Source organism: Triticum dicoccoides, chromosome 4A (genome assembly GCF_002162155.2).
Source record: "Triticum dicoccoides isolate Atlit2015 ecotype Zavitan chromosome 4A, WEW_v2.0, whole genome shotgun sequence".
Classification (NCBI taxonomy): Eukaryota; Viridiplantae; Streptophyta; class Magnoliopsida; order Poales; family Poaceae; genus Triticum; species Triticum dicoccoides.
In genome coordinates this window covers 443,600,298-443,613,813 of record NC_041386.1, presented here as the reverse complement: position 1 = coordinate 443,613,813, position 13,516 = coordinate 443,600,298, and the positions used below count along the sequence as shown (strand labels likewise).

General features: G+C 43.7%; 2 protein-coding genes across 2 annotated transcripts; both read right to left on the bottom strand.

The window, feature by feature from the left end:
- Positions 1–120: 120 nt before the first annotated feature.
- LOC119286075 (osmotin-like protein) lies at positions 121–972 on the bottom strand. Its single transcript, XM_037565407.1, has one exon. The coding sequence runs from the start codon at positions 952–954 to the stop codon at positions 259–261; it is 696 nt and encodes a 231-aa protein (XP_037421304.1). The 5' UTR covers positions 955–972; the 3' UTR covers positions 121–258.
- Positions 973–3,824: 2,852 nt separating this feature from the next.
- On the bottom strand, positions 3,825–7,105 carry LOC119286073 (protein ALP1-like). The gene is made up of 2 exons (XM_037565406.1): positions 6,668–7,105; positions 3,825–5,172 (listed from the first exon to the last, which is right to left on the bottom strand). Exons 1-2 carry the CDS (start codon positions 6,798–6,800, stop codon positions 4,136–4,138), a joined length of 1,170 nt encoding a protein of 389 aa, XP_037421303.1. The 5' UTR covers positions 6,801–7,105; the 3' UTR covers positions 3,825–4,135.
- Positions 7,106–13,516: the final 6,411 nt, after the last annotated feature.

Sequence of the window (13,516 nt, the reverse complement as noted above, 5' to 3'; positions counted from 1 at the left end):
CTTGGAAGCTAGTAGCAACAACACAAACTAAGCCTGCTACGGTTTATTTTCCTTGTTTTTCTATGCTAAACATGGCGAGATCAATCAGACCGGGTCAAGTGCTCAAGATCAGTCCAAGCGGAAGAAGAATAGTTAACATATTATTCGGTTGAATCTGGCTTAGCGAATCAGCAATCAATCGCTTAGCTTATTATATAACCGGCATCGTGAGTGACACACAGCCGGTCTAGCTAGCCTAGTGTGTGTGGTAGCAAGTGACTAGTCGGAAGAATCGGGGCAGAAGACGATCTTGAGCTCGCCGGGCTGGAGGCAGCGCTGTGGCGTGGCCTCCACGTCCGTCGGCGTCGTCCGAGTGTCCGGGCACCTCTCCTTGAAGAAGTGCCCCTGACCCTGGGCCCTGCACCCGCCGGCGGGGGCCCTGGCGTCGCGGGGGCAGTCCACGTCGAGGTCCACGGCGCAGCCGAGGGACGGGCACTGCCGGCCCTGCTCGAACCCGTGCGGCGTCACCATCACCGGCAGGTTGAACCCGTCCACCAGGCTCACGCTGTACTCCGCCAGCCCGCCGGACCCGTGCACGCTCACCTGCGCCACCGTCACCGGCGCCGGCGGCATGCCCGTGACGCACCTGGCCACCGCCGCCGTCGAGGAGGAGGAGGGGGAGGAGGAGTCGTAGTCATCGCTGCTGCTGCAGCCGGTGCGCGCCACGACGCGGCCGGACCACGCGCCGGAAGGGAACGCCAGGGTGACGAGCCCCTCTCCGCCCCCGTCGAGGCGGCTGGCGGCGTCGTCCAGGTCGGGGATGGCGGGGAGGCCGATGTTCGGAGTGATGAGCGGCCACACAGGGTACGCGCACAGGTTGTGGAGGGTGAGGTTCGTCGCCGTGTCCTGGGAGGTCGCCGCCATGGGAGTGAGCACGGCGAGCACCAAGATGAGAAATGCCTTGGATGTGGGCATGGCGCAGTGGTGAAGGGATCACAACCTAAGTACCGATGTTGATCATAGCCCCCCTCATGGAGTATATAAGAGAGGTAAAATTGTGGTGGTTAGGTGGCAAAAAAGGCATGCATGCATGCATGGTTGCGTGTAAGGAAGCATGCATCCATCGGCAGAGTTGGCGCCTCCAACTAACTTAATTTCTCATGCCTTGGATGGACAGTGGAAATCCAACTAATTGTTTATGCTCTTGATCAACCACAAATCTGTATTTACATTTGAACACCAACCGTATATCCAGTTTTTGTCAAAAAAGAAAACCCGATATATCTAGTTGCCAAATTTGGAGTGGGTTCACCTTTCATAGCCCGAATCCGTACATAAACATCGGTGAATGTGAATATGACGGCAAGTTGTCATAACAAGTACTCCCTCCGTTCTTTTCTTTTTTTTGCGATGGACTCCCTCCGTTCACTATTACAAGGTGTTCTATTTTTTCTATTGAATGAATACACACATATTTTAGTGTGTTTATTTACTCATTTCAGAGTTCATATTGGAAACACCACCTTATAATAATGAACGAAGGGAGTATCAAATAGTATGAACCTGAAATTAATAGATATTTGGAGGAGAGAGAGAGAGAGAGAGAGAGAGAGAGAGAGAGAGAGAGAGATGGGAAAAGATTCACATAACCCCAATGAAAGAAATCATCAACGAAACGGAAGAAATTGTAAAAAAAATGGCAGCAATACAAGAAGCAAAGGCGAGCACATATGCAAGTGGGCTAACACCTGTGGAAGAAATAGAATATGGAAACAATGACATGTTGGAAAGACCTCTCTGTATAAAATATAGGTATGAAGACGTCAAATGATGTGGACTAACACCAATGAAAACATTAACAAATGCTATAAGCAACAAACCAGGAAAAATTATTGGTCCGTGAAAATGAGACAATTAAACCTATCCAAACCCATGACATCATAGAAACATGAAAAGGTGGCTAATATCCATGAAAACAATAGCAAACGGTGATAGAGAAGAAAAAACAGTGAGGTCAATAAAGGTGCAACAGAAAAAATTATGGGCTAATACAATAATGGAAGTTGTTGAGAGCAAGGATGTGGGAGAGAAATATTTCCACGCCCTAAAACATAATTGCTTTTGTCCTAAAACCTATTAAAACAATGACATGATGACAAAATCCCCGTAAGAAAACACACATGAAATGACATGGGCTAACACGTATGACAACTCAAAAAATAAGGAATAGCGAAAAACATCTCCAAAGAATAGACACAGAATGTCTCAAAAACATGAAAATGTGAGCCTTTGAGCACAATAACAAAGAAAGAACAGAAGAGGGGAAAACCTCTACTAGCTCAATGGTTTTGCATGTTGTCATTGAATAAACATTTGTATGACTTTCACATGGTAATCAAGTGTTGGGCCCTCTTTGATTTGGAGGATTCCATAAACATGGGAATAGGGAAAACATAAGGGCTCTTTTGCTTCACTAGATTCTAAAAACAAGAGAATATAAAAAAACAAAGGAATATGATAGGAATTCATGCACAAACACACAGGATTGCTCAACACATGAATTCTGTGAGTTTTGGTGTTTGGTTCACATGAATTAAATAACACAAGAATTCTAATGAACATGGTCAAATTAAAGTCCAATCACATGAAACTGTTTAGTTAGAATGCTATTATGCCACTAAGGATCCTTTTCTCGTTCTTCGTGCATAGAAATTTGAAAAGAGGTCCAAGATGTGTTTTTCCTTTGAAACTGAGATCAAAGGAAAATTTCCTCCACTTTTCCTTTGAACCAAAGGAGCCCTAAGATTGTCATGCCATGACTATTTGAATCCTGTAAGATTTTGGTTTGTTTGATAGCATCACATGAAAACAAAGATTCTTACCAAGAGGTTTGCATGGATGCCAAAATTCCTATGAAATTTAGTATGAATGAATCTTTAGAAGAAAGAAATCATGTAGGATTCAATCCTATGAATCAAATGACCATCCATTCCGGTCATTTAAAATTTCCATGAAAATCCTTTGAATCAAAGAGGCCCTTAGGCCTTCTTTGGTTCATAGGATAGAAAATCCACAAAAAATACGGAAGTCATAGAAAATAAGATGACATGTACCTCAGTTCCTGTAGAGAAGAAATGCCACTTGGTTTATAGCATAGAAAATTTTCCATTAGGTCTGAGCTAATATTTTCTCCCCCTTGAAAAGTGAAGGATATGAACCAATCTTACATAGGAATAGAAATTCATTCCTAAAAACTAAAGGACTCTACAGAAAAATTTCCTTCAGAAATCCTACCCTACATTTTTTTTACGGGTAAATAACTTTGTTCCTCATATAATGATAAGATCATGAAAAACGAGATGAGAAATAAAGTCTGGTATGGGACCATCCCAATACCCAAATGAGCTATTACAGAGGGAGTTTTTCGCAAGCATATCGGCAACACCATTGGCTTCACGGAAGCAGTGAACCACATCCAGTTTTGATAAATCAACCTCAAGTGCCTTACATTCTGCGACAGTTGCTGCATCCGGGCCCAAGTAACCTCAAGCGCCTTACATCCTACCCTACATATTTCCTACAAACTAAAGGAGGCCTTAAAATACGATTTAAGATGGGCAACATCATAAATTTGTAATCGCAATTTTTTTTCTTTGTAATCTGACGTTTTCCCTATGAAATTGTAATAATCAAATGAATCAAAGAGCCATACAAATTTCTGTTGCTTGTAAACTCCTCCCTCCATTCACAAATATAAGATGTTCTAACTTTTTCTGAATCAAATGTATAGACACGTTTGATTGTGTTTGTTCACTCATTTCTGCCCGCATGTAATCTATATTCAGTATCCAAACCATCTTATATTTGTGAACGGAGGGAATATGTTTGATGCTGCTTCCAAACGCCTGCCGAAAGGGACAGTTGATAGTCGATCTTGTAAAGAGCAATATTCATTGAGCACCAACAAGATGATAAAAAAAATCAAATGAGCCAGATCGAATTGGCATGGACTACGGCTCTAAGATTACAACCGAGTTTCATCAGTCAAGATTGGCCAAAACTCCGCAAAACTATGCAACCAAAGCCTAAGCTGCAAGCCTGCAACGGACGGAATCAACAGCAGCACCTACATTCAATTCTTCATCCAGCTCTTCTGTCAACTGCTGTTCAAGTGCTCGGACAGTTTGTCTCTCATCCTGACAGCCTTCTCATCTGATAACTGGCACACTTGCTGCCTGTAATTAGCGTCATGATCATCTGATATATGAGCGTCGTCCATGGCTGCATCCTCCTCCATGTCTATCACTATGTTATGCAACAGACAGCACACATGGATTATCCGAGGCAGCTTATGCTTGTCGGGGCGCCACATCTCTCCCTGCAGGAACTTCCATGTGTCCTTGAACCTCGCCAGCGCCTTCAGCGCGACTGTTCTGGCTGCAGAGTGTCTCTTATTGAATTCCACTTTCAATTCTGAGAGGTCATTCTCCTGGTAAGGAGTGAACAGCCACGGGAGAAGAGGGTATCCTGCATCACCAATTACGTATTCCCCAACTTCTGACCCGTCTGATACCGTCAGTTTGCTGCCATTCAACCGTGCACCGTTCTCGCACAGCCTGAAGAGACCAGAGCTGTGTAAAATACTCGACTCTTTCATGCTACCTGGCCAACCGGTTACAATGTCTGTGAACCTCATATCAGGATCAATGACAGCCTGCAATACCATGCTGTAATTCTTCTCGTGGTCTAGCCACACCTTGCAGTTTGGTTCAGCTGAAGAGAGACACATAATGATGTGAGTTGTGTCTACTACACCACAGCAGTTTGGCAAACCATGGATCTTCTCAAACTTGGATTTGATCATCGCCATCTCATCCGAGTCTGGCCAGCGTAAGTGGTGGCCTGCTCGTGCCTCCACAGCTTCAACAAATCTCCAAGTTATCAGAGAGACAGTCGAGTGGTTCACACCAACAGAGGTTCCTACGGTCACCAGCGACCCACCAGAGTTCAACCTTCTCAGAGCAACAGCTACTCGATCTTCTAAAGACAGCACCGTCCCATCGATAAAGGTGTAGCTGCTAGCCCTTACCATCATATCATCTTTTACCAAGCTGCAAACATAGTTGAAAGTTTTTCTGGGCATTTTAAAGAGAGACTCAAATCTGTGTGCGTCCTCCGCAGAGGATAATGTTCCTGAGAAGAAAATGTAAAACTGGTTACAAAACCCAGAACTTACTATTATGATAGTGTTAAAATAGACTCCATCAATAGCATATGGATTCATAATTAAATGCTGTTCTATATATTCAATAAACTTGCACATTAAGCTTTTTGTCAGGTGGAGATCAAATCAAGATATAGCCATTACACAGCTCATACAACTAATATTATTTTTTTGGCAAGGGCTATACAACTAGTACTTGCTAAAACTAAAGTTTCACATTCAGTAAGCACTATATGTCAGCCATGTCACGTTGACGATTCTATATTGCACAAAATGCATCATATACCAAGTAGTAACTTGAATGAAACATCAAGTTGCTACTTGAACTTGTTTGCAGCAAACTAAAAAAATTCAGGAAAAGAATGTTTGATCTCTAAAAGATAGCCCAGAAATAAGTTTTGAGGGTTGCCGGTGTTTAGTTAGGAGTCATCTCCTTCCAAAGATAGTCAGAAATAGCAAAGAGACTCCCTGTGGAGAATGCCCTTCATACCATATTTTACTTCACTTAGTTAGGAAATGAGAATTATTGTAACTTCTAAGAAAATATGTGCGACAACACAAGTGCCCAGGAAACAATTAAACAAATGCAATGTCCTATCATCTAAAATGAGTTAAAACTACTCCCTCCCGTCAGGTATGTAAGGCCCTCTCGTACTTTGGATCAACTTTTGACCATGAATTTGATTAGCAAAATATAGGTCGTATGCTACAAAAAGTGAACTATTGCTTTCGTATTCGGAAAAAGAGTCCAATGATATATATTTTTTTGTTACATATAATTCATAATTTCTTAGTTAAATTTAAGGTAAAAGTTAGACCCAAAATAAAAAGTTCATTTGACACTGATACCCAAGAGCAGGAGCTTTTCTGTACAGCAAATAAATGAATTCACATGGACTCTTGTTCAAAATATGTTGTGCTGTTAAACGGGCTCTGAATTGATGGAATATGAAGCAAGATTCTCAATCAGCTTGGATGGAGAACATTGAAGCACTGACTAGAGTACGTAATGAAATGAACTATCATTTGCACTAAAAGTGTACCAAATTCGTTAGACGACCCGACATCGGATGACTGCCCAGTAATCAGTAATCAGTAAGAACACAGGCCAACAACTGAAAGCTGAGTTTGCGCAACCGATGACCCATTCTAAAATCAGACCTAAAACTGAAGCATCGCCGTTGGTCTACCACGATGCGACATCGGTGCTCAACATGGCACCCTGCTCAGCAACTACTGAGCCAGTGGCATTGTTCCAACCTGTGCAGTACCATCGCATTTATCAGGAGTAGCTTCTAACAAGATCGACAGACCACAAGATTAGTCCCAAGAATTTAAGCCCGAGTCATAATTAGATCTAAGTGGCATGACAAAAAGAAAGAAAACAAATGCTCGCGAGGCACAGAATCTGCACAAACAAATCTCGTCGAGACGTACGGCCGCGAGCACCGAAGAGGGACGCACCTGCCATCCTCATGCAGAAGCCATCCCACCAGTCGCCGCCAGGCGCACCCTGCCCCGCCGCCGCGGCCGCCATTGCGGCCTTCTTCTCCGCCGCCGCCTTCTTGCGGCGCTTGGCCCCGCGAAGCGGCGCCATGACGAACACGGAGTCTCGGACCGGATGAATCAGGAGGAGCGAGTAATCTGATGGGACCTGGTGAAATCAAGAACCAGGGGTGGGGTGGACACGGGGGGAACAGCGCAGCGGGTGTCACGACTGCGTCAGCGGCGAGGTGGCGGCGGCGGGGCCCGCGCAGTCGCTCGGCATGCAGAGGGTGCAGGGCATGGGGAGTTGCTGGGGACGACGAGCGTGTACGGTATGGCTTCGTGACGGAAGCAAGGGGCAACGCAAGGAAGGAGACGCCGGGGGAGGAAGAGGAGAGGGAGATGGCTAGATGGGAGAGACAGGCTTTGAGTATTTGTGCATCCGTATAGGTGTGTCTTTTTTCTTTCTTTTTTTGCGGTGTCTTTGATGTCACCGGAAAAAAATAAGAGTAAAATTCATCAACAGTCACTAAGCTCGTTCGTTGCGTGCAAAAAGGTCACTGAATTCAGAAACTGTAATGTTCGGGTTGACAAACTTGTTCCGCGTGCGCACATACGGTCACCGCGTCCGTTTTCATACGTATTTTGCTTGCGTGGCGCTGTCTCACTCGTTGTACCTTGCCACATCATCGTTCGAGGGACTGCAGCAGCGAAATATCGCGACGGGAGGGCCATATCGCAAAAATGCTACCACGTTCGTACTGCAGTTTGCAGAAAGACCCCTCGAGCCCACCTCGACACCGTCGACCCGCTTCAAAACCAGTCGATTCAGGGAAAGAGAAGAGAAAGGAGGAAAGGAAAGAGGAGGAGGCGACGCTGATCGCCTAGGGTTTTCAATCTGACGCACGGCGGCGGCGGCGGCGCCTACGCGTGTGAGTTCGCCGTCGATTCGAAGCATGGCACCGCGGCTGCGACCTGATGGAGAGCCACCCCCCGTCTACGGTGAGTGATCGCCACCCCCCCGCTCCTCGTGTTCATGTTCATATGTCCCTGTTCCTCGTGTTCATGTCCCTGTTGCTCCTCGTTTTGGATGTGATGCATTGCTTGGTCCGGTACAGAAAGTATGGTTTTGAGGGGGGTTAAGCCTGGCTCTGTTCTGTTCCCTGATAGCTATGAAAGTATGGTTTTTTTAGGGGGGGTTAAGACTGACTCTGTTTTAGGCCTTTTTCCTACGGTTTGAAGGTAACAGTTGGCACATGTTAGTCATGCAAAAATTAAGCCCGGCTATATTTCTCTGTTGGGAACTGAATGACACATGTTAGCGTTAACTGAACTTGTCTACAGTAAAATGTTTACTAACTGAATCTATATGAACTGAAATTTTTAGCCAAGTGGTAAACTGAATTAGTGAGCTATTTGAATTAACTAAACTGAATGTATGAGCTAACTGAATTTGTGAGCTATTTGAATTAACTAAACTGAATGTATATGCTACCTGACTGTATGTGCTAACTGAATTTATTTGCTATACATATAGGTGCTGATCTAGAGGATATGTTTACTGTGGCTGTGAATTATGGTGGGTTTTTCATTGGAGAAGGCACAAACAGGTCTTACATCAATGGACAAATGGCATGGTTTGATTACTGTGATAGAGGGTATTGGTGGTTGAGCAGTATCCAAGACATGCTGTGGAAATTATCCTTTGATATTTCTGGGTCTGCAAGGGTCTTCTGGTGTCTGCCTGGATTTGAGATGATGCCCAATGGCTTGGCAGAAATCAGGTCATGTGAAGACACAGAAAACATGTCATGTGCAGTAGCACTTGGGAACAAGTTACTGTGCTTCTATGTTGCTACTGACAATAGCATTGAGCAGAGCCAGGAAACAGGTCAGGTTCATGATGATGTAGTTAGGTTCCCTAAAGCTGAGCTGCCACCTCTCATTAGTCCAATGAAGTCAGAGTTACACTACTCAAACAATATTGCAAATAGGGCTAAAAGTCAGAAAAGGAGGTCACCATTAGATGAAGATTATGACACAGATTCAGAGTCAGATGATGAGGACTATGTTCCAGAGCTTGTGGATAGTGACTACCACATATCAGAGGATGATGATGATTTGTATGATGATTCAGTTGCAGGCCTACATGATTTGAAAGGGAAGAAAGTTGTAGAGCCCAGCGAGGATTCAGAACAAGAGGACCTACAGTTGCCTGATTCAGATGATGAGGAATTAAGGTTGAAGTTCAAAACATTTGCACCAGAGGACATGTTGAATCCTACTTTCAAAGTAGGGCAAGTGTTCGACTCTGTTAAATTGCTGAGAAGGGCTATCAAAGAGTATAGCTGCAAAAACAGAGTGTCTATACAAATGCCAACAAATGACCAACGGAGACTTGCTGCTAGGTGTGAAGAAGGTTGCCCCTGGTACATGTGGGCTTCTTATGACAATAGAAGCAAGTGCTTCATGATAAAGAGATTAGTTGATGTGCACACTTGTGCAAAGAAGTGGAAAATCAGGGGTTTTAGTTACAGATTCATTGCAGAGAAGTACATTGAGACTGTTAGAGCAGATGAGAACATCAGTTTGATGAATTTAGGAAGGCTAGTGCAGAAGGATTGGTGCATGAAGGTCTCTAGATCAAAGCTTGGCAGAGCAAGGAAGTTAGCTCAGAATTTAATATATGGAGATGAAGATGCCCAATACAACAAGTTGTGGGACTTTGCAAGTGAGCTTAGGAGAGCAAATCCAGGAAGTACTTTCTATCTTGCTGTCAATGAACAAGGTAGGTTTGAGCATTGCTATTTTAGCTTTGATGCAGTCAAAAGGGGCTTCATGGAAGGGTGCAGGCCAGTGATTTGTCTGGATGGATGCCACCTGAAGACCAACAGTGGAGGAATTTTGTTAACTGCTGTTGGAGTTGACCCAAATGACTGCATATTCCCATTTGCATTTGCTGTAGTGGGAATTGAGGACACAGAGAGCTGGAACTGGTTTATGCAAACTCTGAAGAAAGATCTTGGAATACAGGACACATCATTGTGGACTTTTATGTCAGACAAACAGAAGGTAACTTACTGTCCAAGTTTGTAATGTATTTTCTGCATTTTAACTAAGTTATATGCATGTTGAATGAACTTTTCAAATGTTTGACTCTATTTGTAGGGCTTGATCAATGCTGTACAAAAGTTTTTCCCTTACTCAGAGCATAGATTCTGTGTGAGACATCTATGGCAGAACTTTAACAAAGAATTCAGAGGAGAAGTTCTAAAAAATCAATTATGGAAAATTGCAAGATGCACAACAACTGATAGGTTTGATGAGGCAATGGAGGAGATGAAGATCATAAACATTGATGCATACAGTTGGCTGGAAGAATTACCACCTAACCAGTGGGTGAAAGCTTTTCAGAGAGACTGGCCCAAATGTGACCTCCTGCTCAACAATATTTCTGAGGTTTTCAATAAGTAAGTCAAGTAAAGCTTGATCTCTAGTTTATCAACATTGCTCTGTAGCTCACAAACCTTTTTACTTAAATTCCAAATTCCAACACATGATCATGCCATTATGTAGGTATATTCTTGAGGCAAGGGAACTTCCCATTCTAGCAATGATTAAGAGAATTTTCAACCAGCTCACAACAAGGATGTGCAACAAAAGAGATGAAGCACTATTGTTTACAGGACCCATATGTCCCAAAATTCAAAAGAAACTGGACAAGTACATTGAATTGTCCAACAATTGTTATCCATTAGAAGCAGGAGATGGTGTTTATTCTGTTGCTAGCATGGGTAGGGATTACATTGTGGAGTTGCAGAACTTGGCATGCAGCTGTCAAAGGTGGAATTTGACTGGTATTCCATGCCATCATGCAGTTGCATGTATGAGAGAAGCAAGACTTAATCCAGTGGATTTTGTTAATTCTTGCTACTCAGTTGAGAGCTACAACAGGGCTTATGCTCACTTCTTGATGCCACTTAGAGACATGACAGAGTGGAACCACATTGTCCAGTGCCCTAACATTGATCCTCCAAAGTATGAAAAGAAAGTTGGGAGGAAAAAGAAGAACAGAAGGAAACAACCTGAAGAAAAACCAAGCAAGAAGGGAGGGGTGAAGCTGTCAAGGCATGGGGTCATTATTCATTGCAGCCATTGTGGTCTTGCAGGCCACAACAAAGGTGGATGCAGTTCTTACAAAGCTGGCATGCCACCAAAAAAGCAACCCAAGAAGAGGGGCAGAACACTGGTAGCTGAGTCAGATGAGGAGACTGAGCCTGTGATTACCCAGGTAACTTCAGTGTGTCCATTACATACAATTATGTTGCTTTTTTTATGTGCACTAACTGGAAAGATGTTCAGGATCATACAATTCATGGTGATCAGGAGTATATGCTGCTAGGACAACATGAGAGAGCCACATATGCAAACTTGGAGGAGACCATGTTGAAAGAGATGATGGACAATGTAAGTTTAGAATGTGAAACCAGGCCATATATTGTGCATGATCATACAATGTTGTTAGAGTATTCTTTGTTGTTGTGTTCTTACATGATGCCATGGCTTAACTTTTTGCAGCTTCCACCTCCTACTCAACCAAGAACTCACCCAGGGCCATTACCAGATTCCACTTTTATTGCTACTGCAAGAGAAGCTGTTGCCTCTGGTCCATCTGTGGGAACCAGTATTGCCCAAAAAGCAGAACAAATGAAAAAAGAGAAATTGAGGCAATTTGAAGAGAAGAAAGAAGCAGAAGTCTTGAGGAAGCTACAAGAAGCAGACAAGAAAGCACAAGAGAAGAAGGCTATAGCTGCGGAGAAACTTCAGAGGAAGAAAGAAGCTGCAGAACAAAAGAAGCTTGAAACACAACAGAGAAAGGCACAAGCAGCAGAGGAGAAAAGGAAGGCACATGAGGAGAAGAAGCTAGCTCAAGCAGCAGCAAAGGCAGCTGCTGCAGAAGAAAAGAGAATTGAGCAACAGAAGAAGAAGGAAAATCAAGCAGCAGCAAAGGCAGCTACTGCTGACAGGAGAAGTACTAGAGTTGGTTCAAGCTGGACAGGTTACTACCCAGGAACCAGAACATCCATGTTTGACGTATTCAAGGATTGAACCTTGCAATGCATTAGTTGATGGTGTTACTGTGATTGGCTACTCCATTAGAGAGTTTATTTTGGTGCTTGTAAAGCAATAGTTGATGGTGTTATATCATATGGTACTCTTGTTTCTCCTTTTATGCTTCTCAAAGATTCTATGGTACTTGTAGTGCACTGTTAATTATGAGAGTACTGTGGTTATGCTGTTGGAGTACATATCATGTCCACTTTCCACTTTTACCTTCATATATTTGATGCTGATCATAGTGGATGCTGATCATATATAATGGATGCTGGTCATAGTTGATCCTCTGTCCATCTTCATTTAATTTATGTTTACAATGTTTTGGAGGTTTGTCGACAAGGCCTCGACAATAGCCTAAGTTGGTAGGGTTGTCAAGGGTTGTCGACAAGGCCTCAACAATGGCCTAGGTTGGTAGGGTTATGGAGGGTTGTCGACAAGGCCTCGACAATGGCCAAAGTTAGTAGGGTTGTCAAGGCTTGTCGACAAGGCCTCGACAATGGCCTAGGTTGGTACTCATGAACATTACATTGCCACATAATGGAATCAAGTCAGGATTACAGAAGGTACTAACTTTGCAATCTCAAAATGCAACTACTCCTACAACAACCATCACAAGCAGTAGCACAATAACACATTTCAACAGCTTAACTACTTCAATCCCTAAATTCAACAGTGCCATCATCAACATCATCATTTCACCCTTCTCCATCTCCTTCCTTGCGTCCTCCTCCTCCTCCTCCTCCTCCTCCTCCTCCTCCTCCTTCTTCTTCTTCAACATGGTGGCCTCCTCCTCCTCCTTCTTCTTCTTCAACATGGTGGCCTCCTCCTCCTTCTTCTTCTTCAACATGGTAGCCTCCATCTCCTGTACAGCTACACCTTCATGTCCACTATCATTCAGATGACCATGCTCAATGAGATATGCCTCATAATTCTGCTCCCAGTGCCAAAAATCGCATGTAACCTGCAAACTGCAGTACGAACGTGGTAGCATTTTTGCGATATGGCCCTCCCGTCGCGATATTTCGCTGCTGCAGTCCCTCGAACGATGAGGTGGCAACGTACAGCGAGTGAGACAGCGCCACGCAAGCAAAATACGTATGAAAACGGACGCGGTGACCGTATGTGCGCACGCGGAACAAGTTTGTCAACCCGAACATTGCAGTTTCTGAATTCAGTGACTTTTTTGCACGCGACGAACGAGCTTAGTGACTGTTGATGAATTTTACTCAAAAAATAACAAGGTGCGTATGACTGTGTACGATGCATGATGAATGTTTAATTTGAGTGTGTTTGTGTATGTTGTGGGGGGTGTACATTTCGACGATCATGGCCGGAGGAGCGGAATGGTTTCTTTCTTTATAAATGTGAACAAGATATGTGCTATGTATTTTCATTAAGTATAAGGAAATAATGGCTATGACGGTTATCTACGAAAAGCTAGTTGGTTTTATGTTACACGGGTTTGTGATTATGAGTCAACGAGTGTAACTAAAGAGTAGTTTTATAAAGAGTAAAATTCATCAACAGTCACTAAGCTCGTTCGTCGCGTGCAAAAAAGTCACTGAATTCAGAAACTGCAATGTTCGGGTTGACAAACTTGTTCCGCGTGCGCACATACGGTCACCGCGTCCGTTTTCATACGTATTTTGCTTGCGTGGCGCTGTCTCACTCGCTGTACGTTGCCACCTCATCGTTCGAGGGACTGCAGCA

Excerpts from the sequence above, each read along its gene's own strand:
- LOC119286073 (XM_037565406.1), bottom strand. The coding sequence starts at position 6,800 with ATGGCGCCGCTTCGCGGGGCCAAGCGCCGCAAGAAGGCGGCGGCGGAG. Across the intron at positions 5,173-6,667 it reads CTTCTGCATGAGGATGGCAG|GAACATTATCCTCTGCGGAG; the intron begins GTGCGTCCCTCT and ends TTTTCTTCTCAG.
- LOC119286075 (XM_037565407.1), bottom strand. The coding sequence starts at position 954 with ATGCCCACATCCAAGGCATTTCTCATCTTGGTGCTCGCCGTGCTCACT.